The sequence below is a fragment of the Ambystoma mexicanum genome, chromosome 2q (genome assembly GCF_040938575.1).
Source record: "Ambystoma mexicanum isolate Mex_15411 chromosome 2q, UKY_AmexF1_1, whole genome shotgun sequence".
Classification (NCBI taxonomy): Eukaryota; Metazoa; Chordata; class Amphibia; order Caudata; family Ambystomatidae; genus Ambystoma; species Ambystoma mexicanum.
Genome location: NC_090924.1, coordinates 1,416,337,429 through 1,416,353,376, shown reverse-complemented (window position 1 = coordinate 1,416,353,376; position 15,948 = coordinate 1,416,337,429). Strand labels below are relative to the sequence as shown.

General features: G+C 42.9%; 1 protein-coding gene across 2 annotated transcripts in view; it reads left to right on the top strand.

Moving 5' to 3' along the window:
- Positions 1 to 13,537, top strand: part of WIPF3 (WAS/WASL interacting protein family member 3) — a 353,481-nt gene extending 339,944 nt beyond the window's left edge. For both annotated transcript variants that reach the window (XM_069648925.1, XM_069648926.1), the window contains 3 exons: positions 7,035 to 7,160; positions 7,944 to 8,045; positions 11,527 to 13,537. In XM_069648925.1, the coding sequence (XP_069505026.1) occupies positions 7,035 to 7,160; positions 7,944 to 8,045; positions 11,527 to 11,567 (269 nt within the window). In that variant the 3' untranslated portion in view covers positions 11,568 to 13,537. The remainder of the gene's footprint in view (positions 1 to 7,034; positions 7,161 to 7,943; positions 8,046 to 11,526) is intronic.
- Positions 13,538 to 15,948: the final 2,411 nt, after the last annotated feature.

Sequence of the window (15,948 nt, the reverse complement as noted above, 5' to 3'; positions counted from 1 at the left end):
TGTTCCCATCTGTCCTCCATAGGATAACATTGTGAAAAATTCCCTGTCTCCATTCCACTCACCTTTGCTCGTTGAACCTGGGTAGAGTATACTGGCCCTGGATTAGCCTTGGTCTGGAAGAACTTTGAAATAGTTTGAAACAATCCCCACCACAAGCCCATTTCATCCTTTCTGAAGTTAATACATACTGATGAGAAACACTGTATTGAACACTGTGTTGAACCTATGATCTTTGGGCACAAGGCCCCACTCATGTTAGGGTTTTCACTTCTCAAGGAAGGGGGGTATTGCTCTTGTGATTTGTTTCCCATCATTTACTGCATCTAACTTTCATTGCTTGAAGTTATCTGATGAATATTTGAACCTATGGCAATTGTATATATTTGTATTATATAGAGTGTTGTGTGATAATGCTACCTGTTAGATTCAGTGTGTTTATAAGGTCTAAAATAAATGACTGCATTTTTATAACTGACTGTCTAAATTGAATTGTGGGTGCTATACTGTGTGGACTCATTGAGGGCCGCTGACCCCACTCACACTCTCCTGAGACTAAGCCTTGACTGCTCATCCATGTACCTTGATTGGGTTTTGGCTAACCTCTCAGAGTTCCCTGTTCTTCATAACTAGAGTGGCCTCCTAAAATCTGTCCATCGAGCCAGCGTCTAGAAATCCACCTTAACACATATCATGCCTACCTCTTGCTCTGGATACCAATGGAGGAGAATGGTAGAAGTAGGCGGTAGCACATGCAGTGGCTTCACTCACCCAACATCCAGATTGCATGGTTTTTGTAGGATGAATGATTAAACGAAATTCAACAAGACCCCACGCTTTTTGCGAGTAATGCAATGGGTTTGGGAAGTTTGGCCAGAGCAGTGACTTGTAGGCATTGAGGAATCTTCCTGTTGGGAAGTTAATGACCAGTTGCCTGTGCTACGAGGCTGCAAACTAGTAGTGCCTGAGGCCCTCAGATGGGGCTAAGTTCAAAAGGCCCATGAAGGCCAACACAGAATCACAGGCACGAAAAAGAAAACCAAAGCTAACTATTTCCAATCACGTATTCGATTCCAGAGTTCTTTGGCCAATTGTCTACATTCTACTTTAAACAACGTTCTTGTCCTTCCTTCGTCTGATCCCTCTACAGACTCTTTGCTTACTCCCAATAACTTTGCCAACTTCTTTCTTTCCAAAATTGAGAATGTGAGATCCTCGTTATCTCCCTGGATGCCTTCTGATTTAAACAAGGACTGCTCTAAGTTCACTATCGCCACGGTCTCTCATCGTCCGTCTTTCTCTTTTAGTTTCATCTCAGAAAAAGATGTTTCTGTGCGTATTTCTCATTGTCATCCTGCTGTTGCTCCCTCTGATTCTCCTTCTGCACCTCTTTTTCTGCCTTTGTTTCCTTCTTAACTTCTCTGTTTAATATTTCTGTAGCCTCTGGTTACTATCCCTCTTTTAAAGTTGTCACCATTATTCCTTTTCTGAAGAAACCCTCTCTTAATCTGGATCAACCTTCACATTTCAGCCCAATTTCTCTTCTTCCTTACCTTTCTAAAATTCTTGAGCCTCTTGTTCATTCTGAAATCCGCCTCTAACTTAATCTGTATAATCTTCTCCCTTTGTATAAATCCACTTTCCGCTCAGGCTTCTCTACTGAAACTGCGTTTCTTTCGGTCTCAAATTCCATTCGCCAGGATCATCACTATACACTCGCCATTATCCTTATTTAGTTGAATCTTAGTGTAGCCTTTGACACAGTAGATCACCCTATTCTCCTCTCTGCACTTTCATTGCTAGGACTTCCTGACCCTGCTCGCCAATGATTTTGTTCATAACTCTCTGACTGCACATTCACAGTTTCTTGGAAGGAACCTACATCCCAGTCTTATCTTTCCTATGGTGTTGCTCAGGGTTGTCTTGTATTCTCTCTCTATACATCACCTTTGTCTTCTTTGATTCTTGTCTTTGGTTTCCAGGTTTATTTATATGCTTATGATAGACAAATACCCATCTCTTTTCCATCATTTGATGACGCTATTCAGTCTTTCTTCCTGTCTCTCTACTGTTGAGTCATGGATGTCCTTTCAGTTCCTCCCTCTTAATCCTAAAAAAACAGAAATCTTGTTCTTCCCAGCTACTTCTTCCATTCTTTCTCCGCTGACCATTTCTTTTCCCCCTTTTCATCTCCCTGTTGATCATAAACTTGTAATGTTGTATTTATTTGTGATTCTTCTTTTTCACAGCAACCTCAAATCGCTCCTGTTGTACAATCGTGCCAGTATCATCTTTTTAATGTTAAAAAGATTCAGCATCTAATAACTTCTTCTTCGTTTAAAATGCTTCTTCAAACTATCGTCCTATTTCTTCCTAACTGTTGCTGTTCTCTCTATGTTCAGCTTCCTAACTATGCTATTCTTACTTTGAGGTCAATTCTACATTTGTCAGTACAAACCATGTTTTGTTTACCTTGGCCAGCTAGTATTTCGCTCTACTTGGCACATCTTCATTGGTTTCCAATTAAACAAGGGTTTGTGTTCCGGTTCCTCTGTTTGGTTTTTAAGAGTATCCCTGCTCTGGCCCATCTTATTTATGTTCCTTGATTTCTTTTTATCACCCTACAAGATATCTACTCTTTGCTTCTCATTTTCTCCTCTCTGTCCCACGCCCACGCTATGCTTCTTCTCGATTCCACTCTTTTCAACTTCTTGCCACTTTTTAAAATGATCTCCCCTTACTTATTTAATCATGTTTTTACTCTCTCCCAGTTTATAAAAGTCTTACGCTTAACCTATTATAGCCTGTCTCTTCTTTATTATCATTCTTTTTGAAGCATTGTGCTGTATTGTGGTTAGTTTTTTTGGATCATGCTTTTATTTTTTACATTAATTGTACTGTTTTTCTATTATTCAGCGCTTTGCCTAAAAGCACTATATAATCTTTATAAAATAAATAAAGTACAAGAGAGGTTCTGGTGGCCTGAAATGGACATCATGGTAGAGCAGATGGTGAGGAAATACTAACCTTGCCTGAACTCAGACAAGAGCTAGAAGATACAGAAAGAAGAATTATTTACCATTGTGACACCAGAAGATCCATGGAAGTGCTTTGGGATAGATATTCTGGGACCAGGTTATTAGGTCTTAATTGTGGCAATAGATTGCTTTTTTAAGTGGGCAAAAAATGATATGGTGAGACGGACAATGAGTAATGACATCATACAGTTCCTAGAACAGATTTTTGCAAGAGAGCGTTACCCTCTAGAAATAATATGCAACTGAGATCCCTTGGGTCCTCTACGAAGACGACATCGTCTTTCTCGACCAAACGGCTATTGGACTGCAGTGCCGAATAGCGGAATTTAAGAACTATCTTGACATAAACAGAATGAAAATCAATGTCGACAAGTCGATGATCCTGGTAATGCAATCTGCCATAGGGGCGAAGAAGAAAAAGAAGGCCCTCACTTGGAGAATTGAACAACAGGAGCTGAAAGTTGTGCAAACTATAACATATCTAGGGGTCAAAATGTATAAAAACATCAATGAACGAGCTCAAAGCAACTTCATTAGAGAAAGATTGGAAAAACTAACCAATCAGGGACGAGCACTGCATAGGAGATATGGCACATGCTACCAATCATCTCCTTCTATAAGGAAAAGGTCGTACCTATTTTGACCTATGGTGCTGAGACCTGTCTAAATCTGTCCTGGGCGGAATGGGGAAGCTAGAGGCCTACTTTTGGCAGAAAATCCTAAAATTACCGAACTGCTTAAAAGCTGAAACAATTAGACATGAGTTAAGGCTACAGTCTACGGCCTTGATAGTCCTTTGGAGAACCTTCTCCCTCTACCGTAAATGTCTATTGGATCCACCTCCTATTCTAATTGAGATATTGGCAAAACCAGGGAATAACAACCCTGATAAACTCTTGTGCAAATGGAGACAAAACGGTAAAGATCTATTACAGGAAAATAGTATTTCAATAGAGACCCTGATAGATAATCCGGAGAATGCCAAGAAGCTACTACGCAAGAAGGACTGGATTGACACTGACTCGCATAAGGGGCAAAATATCTACTGCCACAATATCATTTGGGAAAAGAAACAACTAAATCATCCTCCTCCATATCGTTCAAGATTTCCATCATCTCAACATAGGAATCTGTTGATGCACTGTAGACTCAACTTACTGCCATCAAGAGAAGTGCAGTAGCTCAGAAAACAGCTCACTATTCAAGAGGCAGGTTGTCGTTTCTGCACAAACTCAGAAATTCTAGAAACGATAAGACACTTGATACTCTCCGGCCCGAGATTTAAAAAAATTAGGGGAATATATCTGGAGAACTTCTCGGATCCAATGGACCCTATAGCTGAGGAAGAGGGATGGGAACGCTTAATGACAGTGGATAAACTTGTGCAGACATTGAATGCCTTAAAACTGATAGAACAGATCTACTCACTATTGGTGATGCCCAACGAGCAGCATAGTGAGGACCTGGAGAACCAGGAAGATGTCTAAGAGGCCCAGGTGGCCAGAAGACCATGGAAATTGGAATTTTACTATATTTTGGAAACTGGAACTTTTCTGTCTAAATGTTAAAGGTTGAAAACTGTATTTGACCAATAAAACATCAACAACAAAAAATAATAATAATATGCAACAATTATCCCCAGTTTAGAGGGTGTGAATGCCATATTAGGAGGTAATGAGATAACTGACGAGGAGATATGGGAGCATATAGACCAGGCACAGATGAAATATAAGGAGAGGAATAACAGCAGACTTCCAGGCAGGTAATGACAAAATTAACATAATGCCTGGCGCATGGGTTATACTGTATGCTAAGGTGAATCTAAGTTCCTCCAACCCTAAAAGAGGTTGGGTTATGGCACAGTATGTAACTATCATAGAGTGGTGGAAAGTAAGAACGTGAGAGGGGCATATTGTCCCTCTATCTTAGGAAGCTTGTGGGGAGAGTGGAGAGATGAAACATCAAGTAGTTAAACCAGTAATGTGAAGGCTAAGAGTAATATTCATGTAACTCCAAGAGAGGATGAAAGGACGTTGAGGGGCAGTGGTAATGGTAGTGTTGGTAGCAAACCCCATTTCTCTGAGCAATAATTCTCCCGAGGAAGTCCCAATTCCATGTAGGCTGGTGCAGGCCAGGAGAGCCCCTGTTAAGTTTCAAGATAATATTAGGTCTTAATGTAGGACACGGAACATGCCCCTTGTATGTAAAGTCTCACCTTACATTATGATTGCACTTTCAGGTATTAGTGCATATGTATTCGGTTCATAATCCCATGCGTGAACCCTTATCCATTACTTCCTACTGGCCTAATGAATGGAACTCTTCGTGAGCATCTTCAGGGCTCTTCTGGGATGCTGGAAACCCACAGTGCTGATCTTCACTAAGAGAGGAGCCTGTCAGGAGCACAAAGTCCAAACTTTCGAGATCTACAGTTGAACCGAAACACAATTGGAGGTGATCATCCTTGAATAGGCAACCGGACGATCCGGCATGATAATGTGACATGTCTTCCCCAGTGATTTACTGTTGCCTGGAACCATTTCTACTTGTCTTCTGACTCGTGGGCCTGAGATCCCACATATCTCTTAAATTTTGACCCCTATCTCTTAAATCGGTGTTCAAGGAGATGAAGGAATAGGAGTTATCAGTGTTCTCAGCATCATTAGAGAACCTCAGTTCTCTGCAGAACAAGACCCCCATATCACCTTGAAAATGATTCAACTATACAAAGATTTCCTGTAGTAGTTGTAATAACCCTAAAATAGCACACAATAAAGCTAGATGTACCCATCATTGTATACGCTTAGCCATTCTGATCACTCACGCTGTGAGGTTTGGCTGTAAAATTGTCCAAGTATTTGGTGTGAAATATCTGGCTACCCTACACTAGGGTAAATAAAGCATTGGTGCAAAAATGCATGTACAAATAACCATATACAAATAATTATATACAAATTCAAAAAATGGAGATCATAGTCCCTTTTTCAGGCACAATATTTGACATCTGTTAAATATTATATAATAGATAAGTATTAATAATCTAATACATTCAAAAGTGTGTAGAAGAATCCAAACTGACAAGAATCATACGTAAACATCTTGCTCGTATTCAGTAATTGATTACAAACAACCTTTTTTCGAGAGTGATTATCTAGTGTGTCTGTTATCAATCATGGAATCAAGAATAAGAAGGGTTTCCTATTTCCCGAAATGCATTGAGCCTGTATATCAACTATTAACAAGACAAAATGTGTTTTGAAATTTTATATTATTATTTATCTATTGACAACTTGTGCTTACGTTCAGTACCAGGTATATTCTACAGTCGGATTCTTTCAAATAATCAATTTCTGTATATTAATTTGATCAAATATATATTGTCTTCAAATGATATACATTATTTCAAATGATAGTTAATCACTAAATTGTGTCCTAAAATATTGCACAATATTTGACTGATTTTCAAGTGATATGGTGTGGAGAGGATAGGAGTATTCTGTAATTTAGGATACTAATATACATACAACTACCAATATCAGGATCCAACGGTTTGATTCTAGGATCCAGCAACTGATGCTAGAATTGAGGAGTTGATCGATTGATCAATGATTGAACCCAATGGCTGATGTTGGGAGCCAGAGACCAATGCTCGGATCACATGATCATTGTTGGGATTCAGTGGCTATTACTGGAATTCAGTGATCCCTGCCCTGGCCTACTAGCCTGTGGTACATCACTTAGAGGGGAAAAGCACTGTAGGCTTCATCTCTAGTAACAGGACACATCCCTTTCAAAATATTGACATGAATGGACTGTGGTGGTCTACAGATACAGGCACAGACGCCTAACAGATGCCTACACTTCACCTCCCGGGCCTGCAAATGAACTCAGCTAGCAGTGGTTGTACCAAAAGACGTGTGTGGTGGAACGGAACCTGTATAATTGCTACATGTCAAACTTCCACAGCTCTGACCCACTGTCAATGGCTTCTCTTTCTAGTGCCTAGCTCAGGACGTTTGAACCCACCACCGCTGCCGCCAGCGAGGTCACCATCCACTGAACTTTCCAGCAGATACCAGAACAATCAGAACCAAACACGGACAACGTCCCGTCACTCATATTATGGTAATGTACCCTCACATGCATCACTGGATTGTAAGAAGTTGTAGGTGACAATATGAGGTCACATTGGAAGGATTTTTCTAGGTAATAGTCATCACACGTACTATGCATTAGTTGGTGCTAGAATGTTCTAGGAAATGGCTTGTGATAGAGTGTCTCAGTTGGTGATCAGTATGTTCAAGATAATGGATTATGTTAGCATGATCTTGTTGATGGCTTCGGTACCCATGAGTCGGGCAACCTCTCTGCACTTAACCCAGGGCCTTGTTGGACTGTATGTGTTTGTTCCCCCTCAGACCCCTTTTCCTCGCACCTCTGTCTGCACGCATGCATGAACTAAATGTACTACGACTAGTAATGTTCGTCTTTCTTGTCCCCCATTTTATGCACCCCTTCTTTTCTTTTTCTTCTGCCCCCCGGCCCCTAGCTTAGTCGAAACTGTAACACGTCATGCACTTACACTAGGAGAAATGCTGTCAGGCCTAGTATGCTAGATTTTCTGTTTAGATTCATTCGGAAACACCAAGGCCTAAGAATGATTGGTCTATTCCCTTGTTCCCCTCCTGCCTTGAAGCGCTTTGAAGCACTCCACCTGTGTATAAGCGCTGTATAAATAAACAATAACAATTACAATTCGCATGTGTTTGATGTGTGATTTTCCAAATGTGACCTACTTTTTTAGAGTAGTCCTCTTGTTCAGTAGCCTTTACACTTTACTGACAGGCTAGCCCCCCAGCTGATGATTTGGGGTGACATTCATTGACATGTGTACTCTCCTTTTCACAGATGACTTTGAGTCAAAGTTTACGTTCCATTCTGCGGATGAGTTCCCTGCACCCGAAGAGTTCAGACCATCCAAGAGAATGTACCCAAGCCGGGATCCCTCGGGTGAGTATCGGAGCACATGCACAGTGCCTGAGCAAACATATGTGCATGTGCACAGCTCACACGAACAAATCGCGCAATGCATGCAATTATCGAAACGCATGCAGAGCAGTAGTTTTGGATCACCTGCACAGAACATGCTGGGGCATATCAAAACATGTGTGCAGTTCCTGTGGGCGTGTATCTGGCCATCTGCATAGAGTACGTTGATCCATATCAGAGCACCTACATGCAGCTCCGTATGCACAGACGTATACAACAAATGTAGGTATATTCCAACGCATGCACAGAGCATGTTAAGGTATGTATCAAAGCATGTGCACAATACCTGATGGTATTTAACCATGTACATCATATGCTGGAGTGAAGGACTACATTTGTCTGCTGAAGACATCCTGAAAAGCAACCAAGTTCCACCGACAACAGCAATGGGTAACAGGAGGTCTGCATCTGCTCTGGCTATTGGCAGTCTTGTTGGATAGATCTGCACGCCCAACCCCCTGATGAGTCCCCCTTCCCCTCCCATGATGTCTCATAACGCTTACTACTAAGACTTGGATGTGTGCCGCCTCAAGTTGGGGCCCTGAGCCACTCTAATTTAGATGAAGCCAGATTTGTGCTATCAGCAAATCCCTGCACTCAGATCTATTGGGCGCACATCTTTGAACACGTTGTCTGCCAATCTACTGCCTTAATACTGAAAAGTGAGCAGTGTCTCCAACATTTGAGTTGTCATGAATATGGCATTGGGAGAAAGAAGGGTTAAAGACTTCCATCATTCGTGGCTTGACATTTTCAGTCAGCATGAGTATTATGGACACTATGAAAAGAGCCAAAGATTCATGGCCTTAACGGTCAATGGGCATAACTACACAGTGTATAATCAGACCCAATAATAAATAACAAAAGAGGCAGGACTTGTGTGGTGATCAGGGGGAAGTCCATAGCTATTCAGGCTGGTAAAGAAATCATAAACAATCGTTTCATTATTAGATTACGGTCAAAGCTGGTATGGATCACTTTGTATTTCTAGCCGCTGTCTGCATACATGGCTGACAGGGCCCAGTCTCCAAGGGAAATGGTGAATCCTGCTTGGCAGAATGAGCTTAACATGTGATACCTGGTTATATGTGGGATACAGTGAACTGGTAATGGCATTGACTGACCTAAGGACCCACTTTCCCTATTCCTACGAGTATGCATTAGTCTTACTTGGTTCAATTTAAACCTTATAACACTAGTGGGAATATCTAAAATTGAAAAAACACAAGCTGTTATAATCTTACGTTACAACTCTATTTTGCCATCCTACCACCAACATTGATATATGTACAATGGTAGCTCACTGTGAAAGGGTTTGACATGAAGTTATTTTGGTCTAATCCTGCACTCTCTAGCCATCCCCTTCTTAATTGGGTATGAGGTTTTACAGATTGGAGGTCTATGAATCGCATCTTGCCGGCAAGAGATGGTATACATCAATATCCCTATATGATCCTGTTAAATGATGTCCATTCATTTACTTCCATATCCATCTTTGGGCTTACTTTACTTCAGCCACATGTTGTCACCAGTGGAGCATGTGATTCCTAATCATCTCGACTTTAAAACGCTGCAGTGGTGTTATAACACACAACGTTGTGCCTTGGTAACGTCATCGCGTCATGCCGGTACCTATTCAGTGGTCCAGCCAGTGTCTGTAGATTTAGTCCAATTCTGGGTTCTGTGATTATGTGTGCCACAATATCTCAGATGTTGAGTGCCCATTTAAAGGGAAAAAGCATCTCTAAAATTTTACTTTGCCTTTGTTCAGAATGGGCCACTGTTTAAGAATACTCTTCTTGATTTCTTTTGTTACTGGTGAAAATGTTTTTATACAGATTAGTTTTTATGATGTTATATTTTTACCAGAGTGTAGTACATTCTCTCTCTGATTACTCCGAGCATGTTTTCTTTTTCTTACCTGGTTTATGGTGTTTTTAGGGTATCCTCAGTCACGAAACTGACTTTGTATTTGTGATGCTTGCCATCAGAACTACATTAAAGCTGCAATTACCCCTGTACAGTAAAAATGTATAGCATAGTAGGTTTTCTTTCAATGCCTTAGGGTGTACGCTCTCAAAATACTTTAAGGAGCTGAAATCCATATGTTTGGAATGCATGCTGTTGACCCAACACTCCATTGCTGACATTATTTCCAAATCTAAAACATGTATCACATACCTATCAAAGGAGAGAATTAATTATAAATGGGGATTGAGCAGATTCTGCCAGGTCATAAATGGCTGATGTTCCTCCTCATTGCCCTTCTAATTCTTCAAGATGTGGTCGACATATCTTTTTTCAGAACCCGATCTGTAATGTCAAAGGGTTTCTCGGATGATATATATGTACTTGTCAGCAATATAGATGTTGTCCAAGCTAGGGGAAAGGTAGCTCCCATTGCAGTACCTGATGTGTGATGGTAAAGGTCACCTTTATGTATTAAGGAACTCTTTGTGAGGGCTAGTTCCATTAAAGTCATGATAAAAATGGATTTGTCCCTCTAGTTTTTGGGTGTAAGTGTTTAAGAGCTACTGAATCAGCATTAATGAACCCATCTGCGGAATGTTTCTCTAGTGCAAATCGATATGCACTGTAACTCTATTATCTCTGGATTCAAATCACAGGTTCCTGAGAAATTCAATATACTAATTATATCCCTTGTATATGATTACATTTGGTTAACTAGATCTTGTAGCAAGAAGTGCCTGATACCATTGGGCCTACCCGTGATGGAGTGTTGCTCTTATGTATTTTTCGAAGGATGTAAATCTTGGGAAGGCGCTGGGAGTCCTGTAGCAAACATATGTGTTTTTCCTATGCCAAAACCCCACTTTTTACATTTTCAGGATATGGAGAGTTAATTCAAATATCTGTTTCCGCCCTGAACAATCTCAACCTTAGCCTGTGGCCTCTATTTAATCCAAGCTCTAATTGGTGAGACAGAGCTGTCCCGTTCCAACTTGCAGTCTTGGCTTTCCAGCTATATAGTCAACATCACTTTGCATTCTAGGACTTGTAGTTTCACTGATAAAATCAGGAATTTAGAAAGATGACCACTAGGACATGGATTAATCCTTATAGCTATGATAACTTGTAATAGCCTAAGGAAGAATGGTTTGGGCTAGAGCTACCTATCCCATGTGTCTGCTTATTGTGGCCTCTGACCCATTCATTCAAGGTCTGCACCTTTAGGCATTCCTCCAAAACATAACGTTTGTGCTGCTAGACCACCCATTATGACATCGGTTATACAGGACCATATCTCCTCCATAAGAAGAGGTCACAAAATGTTTGGATCTCAAACATCCCAAAATTGTTCAATTGAATGTCCCCATGAACCCAAAGACTACACCAAAGTTTTTGAAAGTTAGGCAATTTGCATGTGTATTGGTAATTTGTATATTCCATGCTGTTGATGACAATGTTTTTTGCCTTGCAGCTTCCAGGAGGGATGTTCCAATGAGGATGCAAGTGAGATGAGTTAGAGGCCCAGGCAGAGGCCAGGTTGTCCCGTCTGTGAAGAATGATTGAAGCAGTGCTCGTGCACCTTAATGAGAAACTATAATAAATGTATGGAACAGTGTGGCCAGCAGGTGACTGGTGTTCACAGGTATTTATTGGAGCCTACAAATGGCATCAAAGGAACCAGCACCTTCAGAAGACCTTGACTTTGCTAAACCCATCCCAAGATCCCTGTTTAAATCTGATGGCTTCCACAAAAGGACAGAAATATGATAAATTGGTGGGCCATTAAGTAACCATTTGGGGAACTGGTTGCCATTGTTTGCCCAAATATCAACAGCTTGGTGCCTATTAAAATACAAAGCTCATCCTCCAATGGCAGGCGCAAGAGAGTGGCCATGAGTGACACAGACACCCAAACCAAGACTTTGTCCTCTCCCACTGGGACTTCTTCTGGAGCACTATTGGAGCACCTTGGTGTGGCACTGTCTAAGGAACATGCTGTGTGGAAGCCAGTCCTGTTGTATATAAATGAAGATCTTCCATTTCCAATAGAGTAGCAATTTGTGTAGGGCACAAAAGAAGTCCTTGAACAGTATTGTAAACATTTAAAAGAACAGCATAACTGGCATTATATGGTCATTGTGAGACAGATGCTGACACTTGGGAATCTCACACACACACACACACACTTTGATCTTACTATGGTGGTTTGTCCCCCCCCACCCTTCCATAAGGATATGTAGATAGTCATCTAGCTTCTGCATCAATGGGTTATATGCTTCACCCTCCTACAAGGGTATGTAAAGAGAATCTGAACTTCTCTCCCAAGGTTTGTCCATCTCATGCTCCATAATTTATAGAACCATAGACCCTTAATTAAGAGGGTTCGTCTGCCTCACTCCCAGTGGTGGTAGGGGTATGTAGGGAGACCTAGAACTTCAATACCTAAGGGTAATACGAAGGACGGTCTGAATCTGCCCTGCTGGGCTTCATGCCTGTGAATCAATGTTGCACACACACATATCTCTATACCAATGTGTTGCACCTGCCCCCCTTCCCCCCACTCCCAGGGATTATAACCTGTGATCTACAAATGATTCACCCAGGTACATCCACTGAGCTATGATTCTGGCTCTTGCTACTCTAATGTTTCTATATTCCTGAAATATCATCTCTCTCTAGTGAGTAGCTTACCATCCCATGCAGGGACTATTTGAGAAACACTCAAACCCCCTCTACGGCTATGTGAGTAGGGGAGTTCCTTTGAGTTGTGGGTGCTGGGAAAATAAGACCCTCATGTATGGGAGTGGGGTGGTGGAGGGGTTCATTGCATCTTAAATAAAGGGTTAAGGGGCTCCTCAGACCGCTTTAATTTATCTCCTCCCAGGTAGTAAGGATTGCAGGCCCCTGCTACAAAATGCAGGAGGGCATGTTTGTTGCAGCCATTTCCCCACATATTTTGCTGCATTGTTATGGGGGGAGGCTGGCCATTCCCAGAACTCCCCTCTACACCTCACCCCTTCCCCAAATTAAAAAAAAATTTACTCTAACGTGCACCCCTAACCACTAAAAATGCAGCGCACAAAATGTCACCAAAACAGCCGTGACGAGTTGGCCTCCTGCGAGTTTGGCTGGTATGCCTTGTATGTGCACAGAGTTAGCCACGTGTCTCCTCTGTCTTCCCACATAGATACCTTTCCTTGATCCCTTCAAGCGCACCACACCAATAAAACGCTAATTAATGATTATGCCCTGCTCTCCTAGTGTCTGTTGCATCCTTATTGTTACCCACTGCCCATTCTGATATCCAATCAATAGAGAGGAGGAACCAAACAACCTCTGGAATGTTGACTAACCAGTGTCATACAAGTGACCTCCCTTGAATTGGCCAGATGGGAAATGTAATTACATGTAAAGAGATTATAATTAACATGTGTATATTTAAATCTACCACTTAAAATATTAAATGCTGAATGTGTCTTGTATGAATTGTGACTTGAATTGGGGCTCGGCTATGCATAAAAGTTGTACTGCTGAGGGATGTTTGGGGGACATTCCCCCTCCCAGCCCTATTTAGCATGTTTGCCATTTTGTGACTGGTTGGGTGTGAGGCATGTGGAAGGAGACTTGATGCTATTGGAAGGATTGTGGACTTGACATTAGCCCCGCCCTTGCAACCATGGCAAATTTCCTCTTTCAGTCGGTAGGCGATTGTGCTTCCGTCATAATCAACATACTAAACTTCTCCCCGCTAATCGGTGTATCAGAATACTTAATCTCGAAAGGGCAAAAGAAATAATACAACAATACATATAAACTCTCAAAATATGACAAATAGACACAGTTCTGCTTTTCAGATCAGCCATGCAGTGTAGTGTTCCTATAGATTAAACATTGACCACCCCGGCTCGCGTGCATTGTACGCCCTGCCCTCATTCTCATGGACTGTCGTAAAATGGGTGACCTTTTCTTACCAGAAGTCCCAAAGAAGAGGCAGATCTGTGTGTCGGCCGAAATGATGAGTTGCGCGTGGTGTGCAGTTTCATCTTTTACCCTGTAAGGGCAATGATAGGGGTTGACGGGTTCACTTATAAATTCTAAGGAACAAGTTACTTACCTGTAACTGTTGTTCTCCAGCATGGGTCTGGCATGGATTCACATGCTCATGAATATTCCCCGTCGTCAGGCCGGGAATCCTCGGTAAAGAAAAAATCAGTATCAGTTTTGTTTCTGATGTGTCTTTCTTAGTAGTAACCAATCACTGATCTCTGGGTCATACTGCCCCCAGCCAATGACTGCCCTCTCCCTAAGCCCCTCCCCTGGCAGCCATCCTCAGATTTGGGAGCACGTAAAGTGGCAGTATGACCAAGTGAGGAGCCGCAGAGGGGAAGGAGGGAGGGATCGCTTGTGAATCCATGCCAGACCCATGCTGGGGAACAACAGTTACAGGTAAGTAACTTGTTCCTTCTCCAGCATGGGGTCTGGCATGGATTCACATGAATATAAGAATACATAGCAGTACACACATGCACAACCACGGGAGGTGGCAAAAGGCTCAACATTAAGCATTACATAAACTCAACATTAAGCAACTCTTACCTCCTCACCAGGCCCACCTTCAGGCGAACAGGTTGCGCAGCACTGCTTGGCCGACCCTGGACTCCCTGGAGTCCCAATCGACGCAGTAGAATCTCGTGAAGGAGTGCGTCGACCTCCACGTAGCAGCCCTGCAGATGTCCAGCAGGGGCACACCAGACAAGAACGCCGTAGTAGCAACGATCGCTCTGGTCGAATGGGCTCTTGATGGCTGGGCAAAGGTCGGTTTGCCAACTGGTGACAGTGCATGATGCAGCCAGAGAGCCATCTGGAAATGGAAGCCTTCGAGAGAGCCTTCCCTTGGTTCACAGGTCCAAAGTTCACAAACAGCTGTGACGTCTTCCGAAAACTCTTTGTGCGGTCCACGTAGAACTTCAGCGCTCTAGCTACATCCAGCGAGTGCAAAGTCCTCTCGGCCAGCGACGAAGGCGATGGGAAGAAAACTGGTAACACCAAGGGCTCGTTGAGGTGGAAGTCCGACGGCACCTTGGGCATAAAGGAGGGGTGCGTCCTCAGCACCACCCTCGTGTCGTGAAAAGTCAAGTATGGAGGCTTGCAGGATAGGGCCTGAATCTCTCCCACTCGTCGTGCGGAGGAGATGGCCACAAGAAAAGCTATTTTCCACAACAGGAACTTCAACTGTGCCGAATGCAGAGGCTCAAATGGTGCCCCCATGAGCCATGTCAGCACCACGTTGAGCTCCCACGCCGGGGCAGGGGCCTTTACCAGCGGGAACAATAGGAATATTCCCTTCATAAATTCCTTCACCAGGCGATGCGACCACAAGGACGCCCGTCCTGTAGTTCTGGTGTATCGGGAGATCGCAGACAGATGAATCTTGATGGAAGCGTGAACTAGACCAGCCTTGGCCAGTGACAGTAGATACAGCAGCACTTGAGGGGCCGTAATCCGCAGAGGGTTAATCTTCTGTGCACAGCACCAGACAGAGAACCTCTTCCACATATGTCCGTAGCACTTGAGAGTTGAGGATGCCCTGGCCTTTGCAAGAACCTCTCTGCAGTCTGCCGGGGTGTCATACCCTCCAAACTCTAGTGCTGCAGGAGCCAGGCCTGCAAGTTCAGCGACTCCGGGTCGTGATGAAGGATGGCGCCTCATTCTCTGGAGAGAAGGTCCGCGTCCGTCGGCAGTTTGACTGGTGGGGACGCTGACAAGTCCAGAAGGTCCGGGAACCAGATCTGTCTCAGCCACGCTGGTGCAACGAGGATCATCCTGCACCGGGACATCTTGAGCTGGTTGATGAGTCGGAGCAGCAACGGCAATGGAGGGAACGCATACACAA